The following is a 12,892-nucleotide window of genomic DNA, read 5'->3' as shown; positions in this document are numbered from 1 at the left end:
CTGTCAGCATGAGTTGCACATCTTTGATTATTTTTCGTATGCCCTCTAGGGTAGGGTTGTATGTGGTCACTAGTGGTATGCGTGTGGTAGGTTCTTTCTGTCTGTATTGTAGCAGGTGTTCTCGTGGGGCTTTTATTGCAGATGTGATAGTTTTGGCAATGGTCTTTGGTTTGTATCCCTTCTGTCTGAACGATTCGGTCAGGGTTGTGAGATGCCTGTTTCTGTCTTCAGTGTCAGAGCATATGCGGTGGTGTCTTATAGCCTGGATGTGTATGATACCTTCTTTTGTATGAGTGGGATGGGAGCTGGAGTTGTGGAGGTAACTGCATCTGTCAGTTGGTTTCTTGTATACAGATGTGTATAGTTTGCCATCTTTCAGTGTTACTGTAGTATCTATATATATATATATATATATATATATATATATATATATATATATATATATATATATTGTATAGCGCACACACACCCACACACACAACGTTTTATTCAACTTTTTAATTGATCATTTGTAGAGAAAATGAACAATGTCGCTATTTTTCAAAATGTAACATCTCTACTAGTGTAAAATGATACTTCATATAAAGCAGGTTATGGGACACAGTATTATCACAAGCTGCTAACATTTGACAGGGCTCAGATCTGTGTGACATACAGAACATTCTCATTCTAAATTTCAAAAAATATTGTGTTGATTTCTGACCTGATTTCCGTGGTTACAGCTGAACCGCTCTGTGCCTGGGTTCTACTGCATGTCATCACTTTCTGCCACAACCAGCTGACGGTGGATCTGCAAGGAGTTCAACGCTCATTGGCATCAAATCTGTGGCTTGGTTAACGTATTACAGTATTTCTCCAGCTTTTTCTTGTATTGTTTTTAAATAGATTATTTTTGTTTAGTTTATTAGATTATATTGCTTAGTACAATAATTATATTAATTAGTTTAATAGATATTTAGTATAATAGATTATATTTCTTAGTTTAATAGATATTTCTTCGTAAAGTAGATTATATTAACTAGTATTTAAGTCTCCACTTAAGTCCCTCCACTCCCCCGCTCCACTCCCACCTCCACCCTCCCCTGTCCCCCCTCCATTCCCCACCCTCCACTCCTCCCCTACCCCCTCCACTCCTCCCCTCCCTCTCCCCCCTCCACTCCCAACCTCCACTCCCCCCCTCCACCCTCCACTCCCCCCCTCCACCCTCCTTTCCCCCCCTCCACCCTCCACTTTACCCCCCTCCACCCTCCACTTTACCCCCCTCCACCATCCACTCCCACCCTCCACTCCCCCCCTCCACCCTCCACTCCCCCCTCCACCCTCCTCTCCCCCCCTCCACCCTCCTCTCCCCCCCTCCACTTCACCCCCCTCCACCCTCCACTCCCCCCCTCCACTCCTCCACCCTCCACTCCCCCCCCTCCACTCCACCACTTCCCCCACTCCACTCCACCCCTTCCCCCCCTCCACTTCCCCTCCTCCCCTTCCCGCCTCCCCCCTCCCGCCTCTGCTTTTCACCCGGCCGCCTCTGCCTCACAGCTGCCGCACGCACTCAACACACACCTGTCCTCACTCACACACCCGCCACACACCTGCTGCCTCCCGCCCATACGCACCAACATCACTGACCCGCCACCTCACACCCTCCACTCCACTATTTAAGTCTCCCCCTCAGAGCCCCATTTCACATCTTTTTGGAGTCGCTTATTTTTTAGATCCCTCGGACCCAAACCGCCCGTGAGTGATTTCTAAAAGGGGTCAGCTAAGAAAGTTCGGATCAAGAGGAGCCGCATAGTTTAAAGGCAGAACATTTCCAAGGGAGATGGAGACACCTGAGGTAAGATCTGATTAAAGGACAACTTTTGGGGAAGGAAAGGGTGACGGGGGAGTGTAAAAGGGGGGTGAGAGAGCAAGGTGGTGTGTGAGATTGGGGCAGCGCAAGAGAACGCAAAAATGATGGGGATTTGCTGCACACCAAAAAAAAACAATAAGTAGTGATACCTTTACCGGTGCCCCTAAGTCTCAGGGAAGACCGGCATTTCGTCCAATGTATACAATATGATTGATGGAAAAGGGCACACGGATTTGAATCAAAAAAGATCATTTATTGTGCCACAGACTACAATGTTTCGGCTGCTGGCCTTTCTTTACTGGCTTTAGTGTGTTTATCCACTTTACCTGGGAAAGGCCAGCAGGCCGAAATGTTGTAGTCTATGGCAGTGCAAGAGAAAACAGGTTGGGGGGGATGTCTCGCAAGGTCGCTGACCCATGGGTGAGGGTCCCCGGTGGAAACTAGTCCTGGGCCCCTGGAAAGCTGTCTGTAGCCCTGGTCATACTAGCTGAGTAACATGTAGAAAGGACACGTATGTTCAGAATGAGTTAGCATGGTATTTTGAGAGGCATCATAGCAGGTAATACTGAGCTCTGCAAGGTCTGTCAGTATGAGGAAGGGTCCAATGGAGGAGTTGGAGGGTCCCAGAATATCTCTTAAAGCAGGGGTGCTCAAATCGAGGGGCGCAACATTTTCTTGCGGAGGAGGGGCTTGGCGCTTACAGAGGCCCCTCGCTATTCCCCACAGCATTTAAATTAAATGCCGGCGATCGCGCGTAAGGCCTCTGTAAGCTCCCTTTCCTTGTCTCCAGCGGCTTCTGGCGACAGCAACATGGCGTCAAATGACACTGTGAGGTCACATGATGTGGCGTTGCCATAGCAAAGTGATATCACATATATACGTCAGAACGCCGGAGACAAGGTAAGGAGGGGGGGGGGAGCAGGGGGAAAAGGTTGCACAACCCTGACTTAAAGCATTGTCCTGCATACAGATCGAAGAATTGATATGCGAAGAGGAGCCGAAAATAACACCGAAAAGAATACCGTTTCGGGTGAGGAAGGTGAGTGATGAAATAGCCGTCACTGTGTAACTCTTCCAGTTACCTGCAACTTCATGCAGAGAAATAGCAACGCTTGTTTTTAACGTGTTAAGCGCCAAGGGGGAATTCACCTGCTGAGAGGTTAAGGGAGTTACTAACCCAAACTCAGCGACGTTTCTGTGTCTCTGTGATAACTCCCCCAGGACATGCCTGAAAACCAGAGGTAACTCAATGAATTTTTTCCTGGGGAAACATTTGATAAAATAGAAACATGACCTCGTAGACTGTGAGACCACCCCCCTCCCCCCTCCCCCCCCCCTCTTCCCTTCTACACTTGGCGTCCCAAACCCCACCATAACCAATACATAAATAACCACAAACACGAGGTCTGGCGATGCGAGGCCGCGGCTTTCTATTAAAACTTCAATTAACCTAATAAGTGCCAACCCCCTGCCGGAGTGCTCGCTCATTGGGTAAAGGCCAAAGGTACCTGATCCAATGGCCGTAACTCCCCCTACCCGGCCGTCTGGCGAGAATGGGCCCCAGGAACGCACACGTGTTAATAAGCCGCGCCCACTCGCCACTCCCACCACCTTTTATTTTATTTCTGTTATTCATTTTCATTGTTTATTTATTCTTTTTTTTATTTTAAACACGTACAACCAACATATTTACCAATATTCACAATAAAGGGCAGAGTGGGCGGGACTCTCATGGCAGGGCGTAGGCTGACCCCGCGCCTCTGTCTAATTCTAACCTCCCTGGTTCTTCCCCCGGCCGTGTCACCCTCACTGCCAGGGGAGGGGGGAGGGAGAGGCCAGTGGGGACATAGTCCACACTCACAGGTAAGGGAGAGCCTAGTCCCTCTGGTCATAGCGCCCGGTCACCGAAGGCTCAATGCTACTTTTCTGGGTTATTTTGAAGCAAGTTACACTGGGGAATATTTAGGGGTCACCCAGACACAGAGAGAACATTTAGGGGTCTCACCAGACACAGAGAGAACATTTAGTGGTCACCAAGACACAGAGAGAACATTTAGGGGTCTCACTAGACACAGAGAGAACATTTAGGGGTCTCCCCAGACACAGAGAGAACATTTAGGGATCTCACCAGACACAGAGAGAACATTTAGGGGTCTCCCCAGACACAGAGAGAACATTTAGGGGTCTCTCCAGATACAGAGAGAACATTTAGGGGTCTCTCCAGATACAGAGAGAACATTTAGGGGTCTCTCCAGATAAAGAGAGAACATTTAGGGGTCTCTCCAGATACAGAGAGAATATTTAGGGGTCTCTCCAGACACAGAGAGAACATTTAGGGGTCTCCCTAGACACAGAGAGAACATTTAGGGGTCTCTCCAGACACAGAGAACCCCACACACTTAGATACCAAAACCTCAGCCTTTCCCAAACTACAGGCGGAGGGGTCAAGATTCCAGGTGTTTAAATAAAACGTTGTTACCCGGAGTGTGTCTGGCTTTTATTGGAACTTGTCCTGATTCTGTCACCGAAACAGGTTATCTATCTGATCATTTCTCTGTGAGCATCCGACTGTCTCTTTTCTTATTAACCCTGCGTATGTCTGTCTCTTGTTATACTAGATCTGTCACTTTTCTTGTTCCTTTTGAGTGTATCTTGTGTCTCTTCATGTCTCGCTGTATCTCTATGGGGGCTTTGCACTAAGCTCAATGGGTTTGCGTTCTGGTTAAATGGTTTAATTAATTCATTGTTGATGTTATTACTGCTTGTATTCATTGGATTAGCTGGCTACTGTTTTTATTTACTTTATTTAGGTATGCTAATGTAGTATTTAATAATGAGCAAATAATCTATTATCCATATCTGGATAATAGTTATTTTGCACATTATTGTACTGTATGTGTTAGGGGGGTGTATTTAGTTAGAGATAATGTTTAGTATTTTTGTAGGCACAAGATTGGTACCGCAGGCCCGCGGGGACCCCGGGACGGCCGCGGGTTTTGCGCCTGTAAAAAGTTAAACAAAGAATTTTTTCAGAGTCCTGCTTTTTTTATCACCTGCTTTAGCTGGTGAGCTTTATTCAGCACAACGTTCAAGTATTGTATTGTATGTCTTTATTTATATAGCGCCATTAATGTACATAGCGCTTCACAGTAGTAATACATGTGGTAATCAAGTAAATAACAGATAATATAAATAACAGATCATGGGAATAAGTGCTTTAGACATAAAAGTAACATACAGAACGTACAGAGACAGTAGGAGGGAGTTCTGGTAAGTGCGTCTGCAGGGGACCAAGCTTTATGTTTCATGTGTTTAGAATAAGTACAATAAGTTTGCGTTGCTTAGTGAATCCCGCAGAAGGGCAGGATTCAGCGCAAACAGCTCATCGTACGAGCAAAGTTGGACTTTTTTCCAGGAAAAAGTCAGTTTTAGAGCGCAAAGGGCCTGTTTGCGCGGCTTAGGGAATAGCGCTCGGAGTAACGTTACGTTCTAAGAGCACTTTGCGCTCTTAAAATGACTTATCACTATTTATCACTGCTTATTGCATAGCCCCCTAAGTGTTTGCTAAGACTCTCACTGCTACAGTGCTAGCGTCCTAAAAAAAAGTGTGTGTGTGTGTGTGTGTGTGTGTGTGTGTGTGTAGGTAGGGGTGTGTGTGATAGAGCAAGAGAGCGAGAGAGAGAGAGATAGCGGCACAGAGTTTCGTTCCTATATATATATATATTCACACCTACAGTATACACACACACATGTTCCTGCTCCTAAAAAACTGCAGGAACGGAGTACCAACAGGTTCCTGCTCCTAAAATACAAACGCACAATCAGTTATATTCACACACACCCACTAAAATACACACAGATTGATACTCTTGTAGAAGCACAGACACACACTATTATATATATATATATATATATATATATATATATATATATATATATATATATATATATATACATACGCGCAGTGTTCGACAAACCTATACATTTGCTCGCCCCGGGCGAGTGGATTTAACCCCCGGGCGAGTAAATATTGGCCCAAGCAGCACACATTTGGTACTAGGTGGCGAGTAGATTTTTTGGTGATTTGTCAACCACTGCATACGCGCACACACAATCACACTTCTCATTATGCTTTACAAACATAGAAACTATCAGACAGTAACATACACTCACTCAGATACACACATTAATGGTTATATACAGACATATGCTCCCTCTCATTCTCACTACACATGCACCCTCTCGGTGTACAAAAAAAACAATGCTTATAAAATAAACTCAATACATTTTAAAAAAAACAATGCGTATAAACAAACCCCAATCGATATAAACAAACCCCAATGCATATAAATAAACCCCAATCGATATAAACAAACCCCAGTGCATATAAACAAACCCCAGTGCATATAAACAAACCCCAATGCATATAAACAAACCCCAGTGCATATAAACAAACCCCAGTGCAAATAAACAAACCCCAATGCATATAAACAAACCCCAGTGCATATAAACAAACCCCAGTGCAAATAAAAAAAAGAAACCAATGCATAGAAAAAATAGCCCAATGCATATTTAAAAGACACCAATACATATAACCCCCCCCCCCCCATGCATATAAAAACAACACCCACTCCCCCCCCCCCCCCCCCAATACTTTAAAAAAAAAACAGACTTACGTTGTGGATGGTTCGGCCTGGCCCGGTGTCTGCAGGGGCCCCGGCCGGCCCTGCAAGTTCTGCAGGTCTTCTCTGTGGGCCCCGGCTCTCCCTGCAGCTGCAAGTCTCTCCGTCCCATGTGCTTTTAACGCTGGCGCACACGAGAAACTGGGCCAAGCTTACTTCCGGCACGCTGACATCAGAGATGTGCGCCGGCATTGGAAGCTTGGCGTGGGACAGAAAGAAGAGGCCTGCAGCAGAGGGAGATCCGGGACCCGGCCACGAGAGGACTGGCAGACGGCCAGGCTAGAGGTTAGGCCCAGCTTGCAGCACCGGCCGGGCCCTCCCACAGACACCTGGACCGGGACACCTGTCCCGGCTATCCCCCCCTGTCGGGGAACGGGCCTTGCAGGAGTCTATTACTCCGAAGCGTTGCTAACATTGAGAAGCAACGTTGGGTTGTGAAAATTATTACTGTTTGTGTGCTGTGGACAATTGTCTTAACCGTCAAAACCCCCATACAGCACCAGGACATGTACTGTATAGGAGGGAGGAATACATGTGATCACATTACTATCCTCTGTATCACAGGCATGGAAGGAGGAGGACAGCGACGAGGAAGAAGCAAGAAACAGCGCTTCACAGGTAAATAGGAATGGCGGAGCTGTGAATCTGCCGCATACACGGTGTGTGTCATTTTTCATGTTCCTTTTGAGTGTATCTTGTGTCCCTTCATGTCTCGCTGTATCTCTATGTGTTTGCGAAGACTCTCAGTGCTACAGTGCTAGAGTCCTAAAAAAGGTGTGTGTGTGTGTGTGTGTGTGTGTGTGTGTGTGTGTGTGTGTGTGTGTGTGTGTGTGTGTGTGTGTGTGTGTGTGTGTGTGTGTGTGTGTGTGTGTGTGTGTGTGTGTGTGTGTGTGATAGAGCAAGAGCAAGAGAGCGCGAGAGTGAGATACAAACATATCTATATATATTTTTTTGAAAACGTTGTATGTTAGCAGTGCTTATGGGCAATCAGATTGGTCCGTTGGTCCGTCACTCAGCCTCAGGCCAATCTGATTGGTCCCTCGGCACCCCCGCCCCCGCACACCTCTCATTGGCCTGCTGCCTTCGCTCACCACACCTACACCACTGCCACACTCTCCCAAGATTCACTGAGCTTTGGGAGCCATTTTGACGCCTCACTGCTTGCTCTCACATCAGAAAATAAAATAACCCCACTGCTCATCCCCTGCCGAATACTCAGGTACAGTGTCTTCTTAGAAACAAACTATATGCCATTTTATGCATTTGCACCCCACCCTCACACAACACTCACCCCCGGCACCCAACACCGCACGGTAGCACGCCTCTTCGGACACCTCTGTTCACCGCCTCACCACCACCTCAACCCAATTTGTATGCCGCTCGGGACCACACACCGTACTCTCTAACGTGGCCCCACACCTCACGATCAGCGCGTCTTCACTCCCTCCCTCACCACTTGCGAACACGCACACCCTCTCTGGACCGCACACACTCCTCTGTACCACATCCCCAATGCCACGCCGGCACCCTCTCTGTCCCTCACACCTTACTGTGGATCCTGGAACATATCACGTTCAATGCGCCTGCCACCCCACAACCTCTGGTACTCACACGACGCACGCCCTCTCGGTACCGCACGCACTCCTCTGTAGTCTGCCAGCACCCCTCACGTTCACCGCTTACCCACACCTCCCCTCACCTCAGCAATGCCATTCCGCCACCCTCTATGGCCCGCACACCCTAATGTCGACCCAGCTCACCTTCACCGCGCCTCCCACACACCAACCTCTGTTACTCACACGACGCACGCCCTCTCGGAACTGCAGACGCACTCGGTCATCTACCCTGCCACCACACACGCATCACCACCCCTCCCCGTCAACCCTACCGCGGACACACCTCCCGTTCACCGCCTCACCCCGCCTCCCCTTCAACATCCCTTCCGTTCACCGCCTCACCCCCCCTCCTGTTCACCGCCTCACCCCCCCTCCCGTTCACCGCCTCACCCCCCCTTCCGTTTGCCGCCTCACCCCCCCTCCTATTCACCGCCTCACCCCCCCTCCCGTTCACCGCCTCACCCCCCCTCCCGTTTGCCACCTCACCCCCCCTCCCGTTCGCCGCCTCAACCCCCCACCCATTCTCCACCTCACCCCCCCTCCCGTTCGCCGCCCCTCCCGTTCACCTCCCCTGCCGTACACCTCAAGACATCACTTTGCCCGACGCAAGAGCACCAAACCCCTGAGCAGCACATCTTCAAAGCCCCCTCCTTCCCCCCTCCCCCCCTTTCTTCCCCTCCCCTCCTCCCCCCCCCTTTATCCCCCCTCCTCACCCTTCTCACCCCCTTCCCTCCCTTCTCCCCCCCCTTCCAGGGGCCCCGGCTGGTCCTGCAAGTTCTGCAGGTCTTCTCTGCGGGCCCCGGCTCTCCCCGCAGCTGCAGGTCTCTCTGTCCCATGTGCTTTTAACGCTGGCGCACGCGGGAAACTGGGCCAAGCTTACTTCCGGCACGCTGACATCAGAGAGGTGCGCCGGCATTGGAAGCTCGGCGTGGGACAGAAAGAAGAGGCCTACAGCAGAGGGAGATCCGGGACCTGGCCACGAGAGTACTGGCAGCTGGACAGGCTAGAGACCCAGCTTGCAGCGCCGGCCGGGCCCCCCACAGACACCTGGCTCGGGACACCTGTCCCGGCTATCCCCCCTGTCGGGGAACGGGCCGTGAAGGAGTCTATTACTATGAAGCGTTGCTAACATTGCGAAGCAACGTTGGGTTGTGAAGATTATTACTGTTTGAGTGCTGTGGACAATTGGCTTAACCGTCAAACCCCCCATACAGCACCAGGACATGTATAGGAGTGAGGAATACATGTGATCACATTACTATCCTCTGTATCACAGGCATGGGAGGAGGAGGACAGCGACGAGGAAGAATCAAGAAACCGCGCTTTAGAGGTAAATGGGAATGGCGGAGCTGTGAATCTGTCGCACACACTGTGCTATTAGCTGTTGTACAGGACACTATTTATGGAAAAGTCTGCAACACTTTACAGTGTAATAATACAGAACCTGCTGGAGATGTTTTAATGAAGGTTAGTGCGTCCCTGTTTCCTCGGGTCTCATGGGATGGGAGTGTTCCCCAAATCTGAGGTTTGTGCCCCTATTACATGGGGGGGTGGAGAAAACCATAGAAACAAAAGTAAGGAGGGACAGAGATAAATAAAAGAGATAAGATTAAAGGTGGAGAGAGAGACTGACTGGAGAGAGATAGGAAAGGCAGAGAGTAGGGAGACTTCTCATCCAAGGTGATGATACAGCTGTGACACATGGACACCTTCTCTGAGAAACCTTCCACTACCCATGTGGCATTACACCTCCACCGTAGGGGGTCCTGCGTCTGGGAGGGTCTGTGTAAAGGATCCTGGGGAGGGGCATATAACGGAGTTCTGGGGAGGGGTATATAATGGGTACTGGGCCTAGTGAGGTGGGTATTACGGGTACTGGGCCTGGGGAGGGGTGTATAACTGAGTACTGGGCCTGGTGAGGTGGGTATAACGGGTACTGGGCCTGGGTAGGGGTGTAGGGTATAACGGGTACTGGGCCTTGGGAGGGGTGTATAACTGGGTACTGGGCCTGGTGAGGTGGGTAAAACGGTACTGGGCCTGGGGAGGGGTGTATAACTGGGTACTGGGCCTGGGGAGGTGCGTATAACAGGTACTGGCCCTGTGGAGGGCGGTATAATTGGGTATTGGGGAGGGGGTATAAGTGTCACAGGAACTCTTGCGATACAGAGTATCACTGTCCCTGGTTACAAACACTTCATGTCTCCTGCAGGTCAGCGGACGCACAAAGGTGGTGCCCTTTGTCCTAGAGGACGATGATGCGGACGACGAGGCGGACGACGAGTCAGACGACGAGGCAGACGATGAGGCGGACAACGAGGCGGGCTACGAGGCGGGCTGCAAGGCGGGCAACGAGGCGGGCTACGAGACGGGCTATGAGGCAGACAGCGAGACGGACAGCGAAGCTGACAGCGAGGCAGACAGCGAGGCGGACAGTGAGGCGGACAGCGAGATGGACAGCGAGGCAGACAGCGAGATGGACAGCGAGGCACACAGCGAGGCGGACAGCGAGGCGGACAGCGAGGTGGACAGCGAGACGGAAAGCGAGACGGACTTCAAGGCGGACGACAAGTGGGGTGACGAGGTGGACAACAACGAAGGGGAATACGAGAGGTGTGGAGGGATGTGCTGCTTCCCCTTTCACAGGTTCGGGAGAAGATCCCGGGGGCAGGTAGCAGAGGGGCCAGGGCATAGAAACAGGGGTATTCTAGGGGCCCTGAGAAGTTGGTTTAACAGCAGGAGAGGCAGATAAGATCAGGAAGGCTGCGGGAGGGACAGGTACTAGAGGGAGATAGGAATATTGGGCATGAGAGGGTGAGAGAACTAGGAGCAGGGCCGGTGCACGGGTTTCATGCGCCCTAGGTGAAACTTAAAATTTGCGCCCCAGTTGTATAAAAATAATAATAAGATAAATAAAATAATAAAATAAACAGTGGCGTAGCTATCGGGGCTACGACCGCAACCCAGCGCGACGCATAATAAAAATAAAAGGGCGCCAAAATACTGGATAAAAAAAAGAAAAATAATTTTAAAAAAACCCATAAATAAATAAAAAATAATAAGAGTAAAAAATTATAATTATTATTAATGCGCCCCTAAAACCTTTGCGCGCTAGGCGACCGTCTAATGGACGGCCGGCCCTGCGAGATATGCGGGAGGAAAGGGGGTGAATGGGATAGATATGCAGGGGGATGGGGGAGCAGGTGAGTTATACACAGGGGCACAAGGGCCCCATCATCCGCATCTCTATATACTGAGTGTGCCCCTGTGTATAATAACGCTGATCTGTGCTGCTCCATCTGATCTCACTGCGCAGTGATCCAGGGACCCTCCGATCGCCATTTAATGGGGTCAGGAAGGAATTTTTTTCCCCCATTGCACAGCAGGGGTTATGTTTCGCCTTCCTCTGGATCACAGCAACAAACTGCCCTTTGTGCATGACTTATCAGTGAGATCTTTATACACCCTGCATTGATCTTCACCCCTTTGCTGCCGGAGGGGCCTGCAATGCATTGCTCTGCGTGTTACTATATCGCTCTGCAATGTGCTGCAGGCCCCTACCAGCAAAGAGATTAATTATTTCAATAAAATATTCTCTTTAATCCAACCTATGTGTAGTGTCTTTTCTATCCGTTGTATCTATTGCTAACAGCTCAGTGATTCTTCCCCAGGATCCTGCACTAGTGTCACGCTGCCAAGCCCGGGTGTGAGACAGGTTTATAGGGTCACATATACACTTCTGCCAAAACACACGTGCAAACAGGAAGCCCCTCTGATCTGTCATATCTTTTATTACACAAAACGGTTTCTAAAAGTGTAAAAAGAACATACATGGGATTCTGCTACAAATATCTCTCTAATTACAAACCAATTAGCAAATCATTCAGATTAGAGTCGAGCGAAAAGAAAGGGTTAAGTATCTCATGTACAGTATATGCAGTGCGGGCTGTTCTGCAGCATTACATGCAGGGGGCAACGTGTAGGGGATATAAGTAATGCTGATCTCAGAGCTGACCAGCTGACCTGCTCCACTGGCTGACCGGCTGACCGGCTGACCTGCTCCACTGGCTGACCGGCTGACCTGCTCTACCGGCTGACCGGCTGACCTGCTCTACCGGCTGTCCGGCTGACCTGCTCTACTGGCTGACCTGCTCTACCGGCTGACCTGCTCTACCGGCTGACCGGCTGACCTGCTCTACTGGCTGACCGGCTAAATTACCTGAATTGTCGCCCCTGTATCTCCCAATTAAACGTTTTATTGGCATATTCTTGTTTGACTCGTTCTATACAGACATTTTCTATATATTCATTGTGGGATTTGATAACATCTGTAAGATCTCTCAGAATATCACATTCTGTACGTTTGTGCTGAAGATTTTTCCATTCTCAATTTACTTAATATTAGTTTTTGGCTTCAATTATTTATATCGAGTCCAAAATACCTTTATACATAATGCTGTTCCCTTTAGCCCACAAATGCTGCTTCATTAAAGCCCATGGGTGGCACTTTATGCATTCTCAGACTTTTAGGCAACATCCCCAATTTCCAAAAGGTGGATAAAATCTGTGCATTTTTAAATGGTTAATTTTTACATTTATCCATTGTGACAAAATATCAATTTTCTCACTCAGACTACTAAATCCCTCCCCAAATATATCCGTTTCACATAAAAGTGTGCGCGCATCTCCTTCCGTCTAACTGGCACGTCGTCCTTACGGGCGCCACAGCTTGTCACTCCACGCTGCCC

The 12,892-nt window shown here is 49.2% G+C and overlaps 1 protein-coding gene across 1 annotated transcript; it reads left to right on the top strand.

Annotated features, from left to right (window-relative positions):
• Positions 1 to 1,466: 1,466 nt before the first annotated feature.
• On the top strand, positions 1,467 to 11,751 carry LOC142483520 (uncharacterized). Its single transcript, XM_075583522.1, has 5 exons — positions 1,467 to 1,834; positions 2,820 to 2,888; positions 7,096 to 7,149; positions 9,424 to 9,477; positions 10,357 to 11,751. Exons 1-5 carry the CDS (start codon positions 1,820 to 1,822, stop codon positions 10,894 to 10,896), a joined length of 732 nt encoding a protein of 243 aa, XP_075439637.1. The 5' UTR covers positions 1,467 to 1,819; the 3' UTR covers positions 10,897 to 11,751.
• The last annotated feature ends 1,141 nt before the right edge of the window (positions 11,752 to 12,892 follow it).

This window comes from Ascaphus truei, unplaced genomic scaffold (genome assembly GCF_040206685.1).
Source record: "Ascaphus truei isolate aAscTru1 unplaced genomic scaffold, aAscTru1.hap1 HAP1_SCAFFOLD_3315, whole genome shotgun sequence".
Lineage (NCBI taxonomy): Eukaryota > Metazoa > Chordata > Amphibia > Anura > Ascaphidae > Ascaphus > Ascaphus truei.
This window is presented reverse-complemented; position numbering and strand designations above follow the sequence as displayed.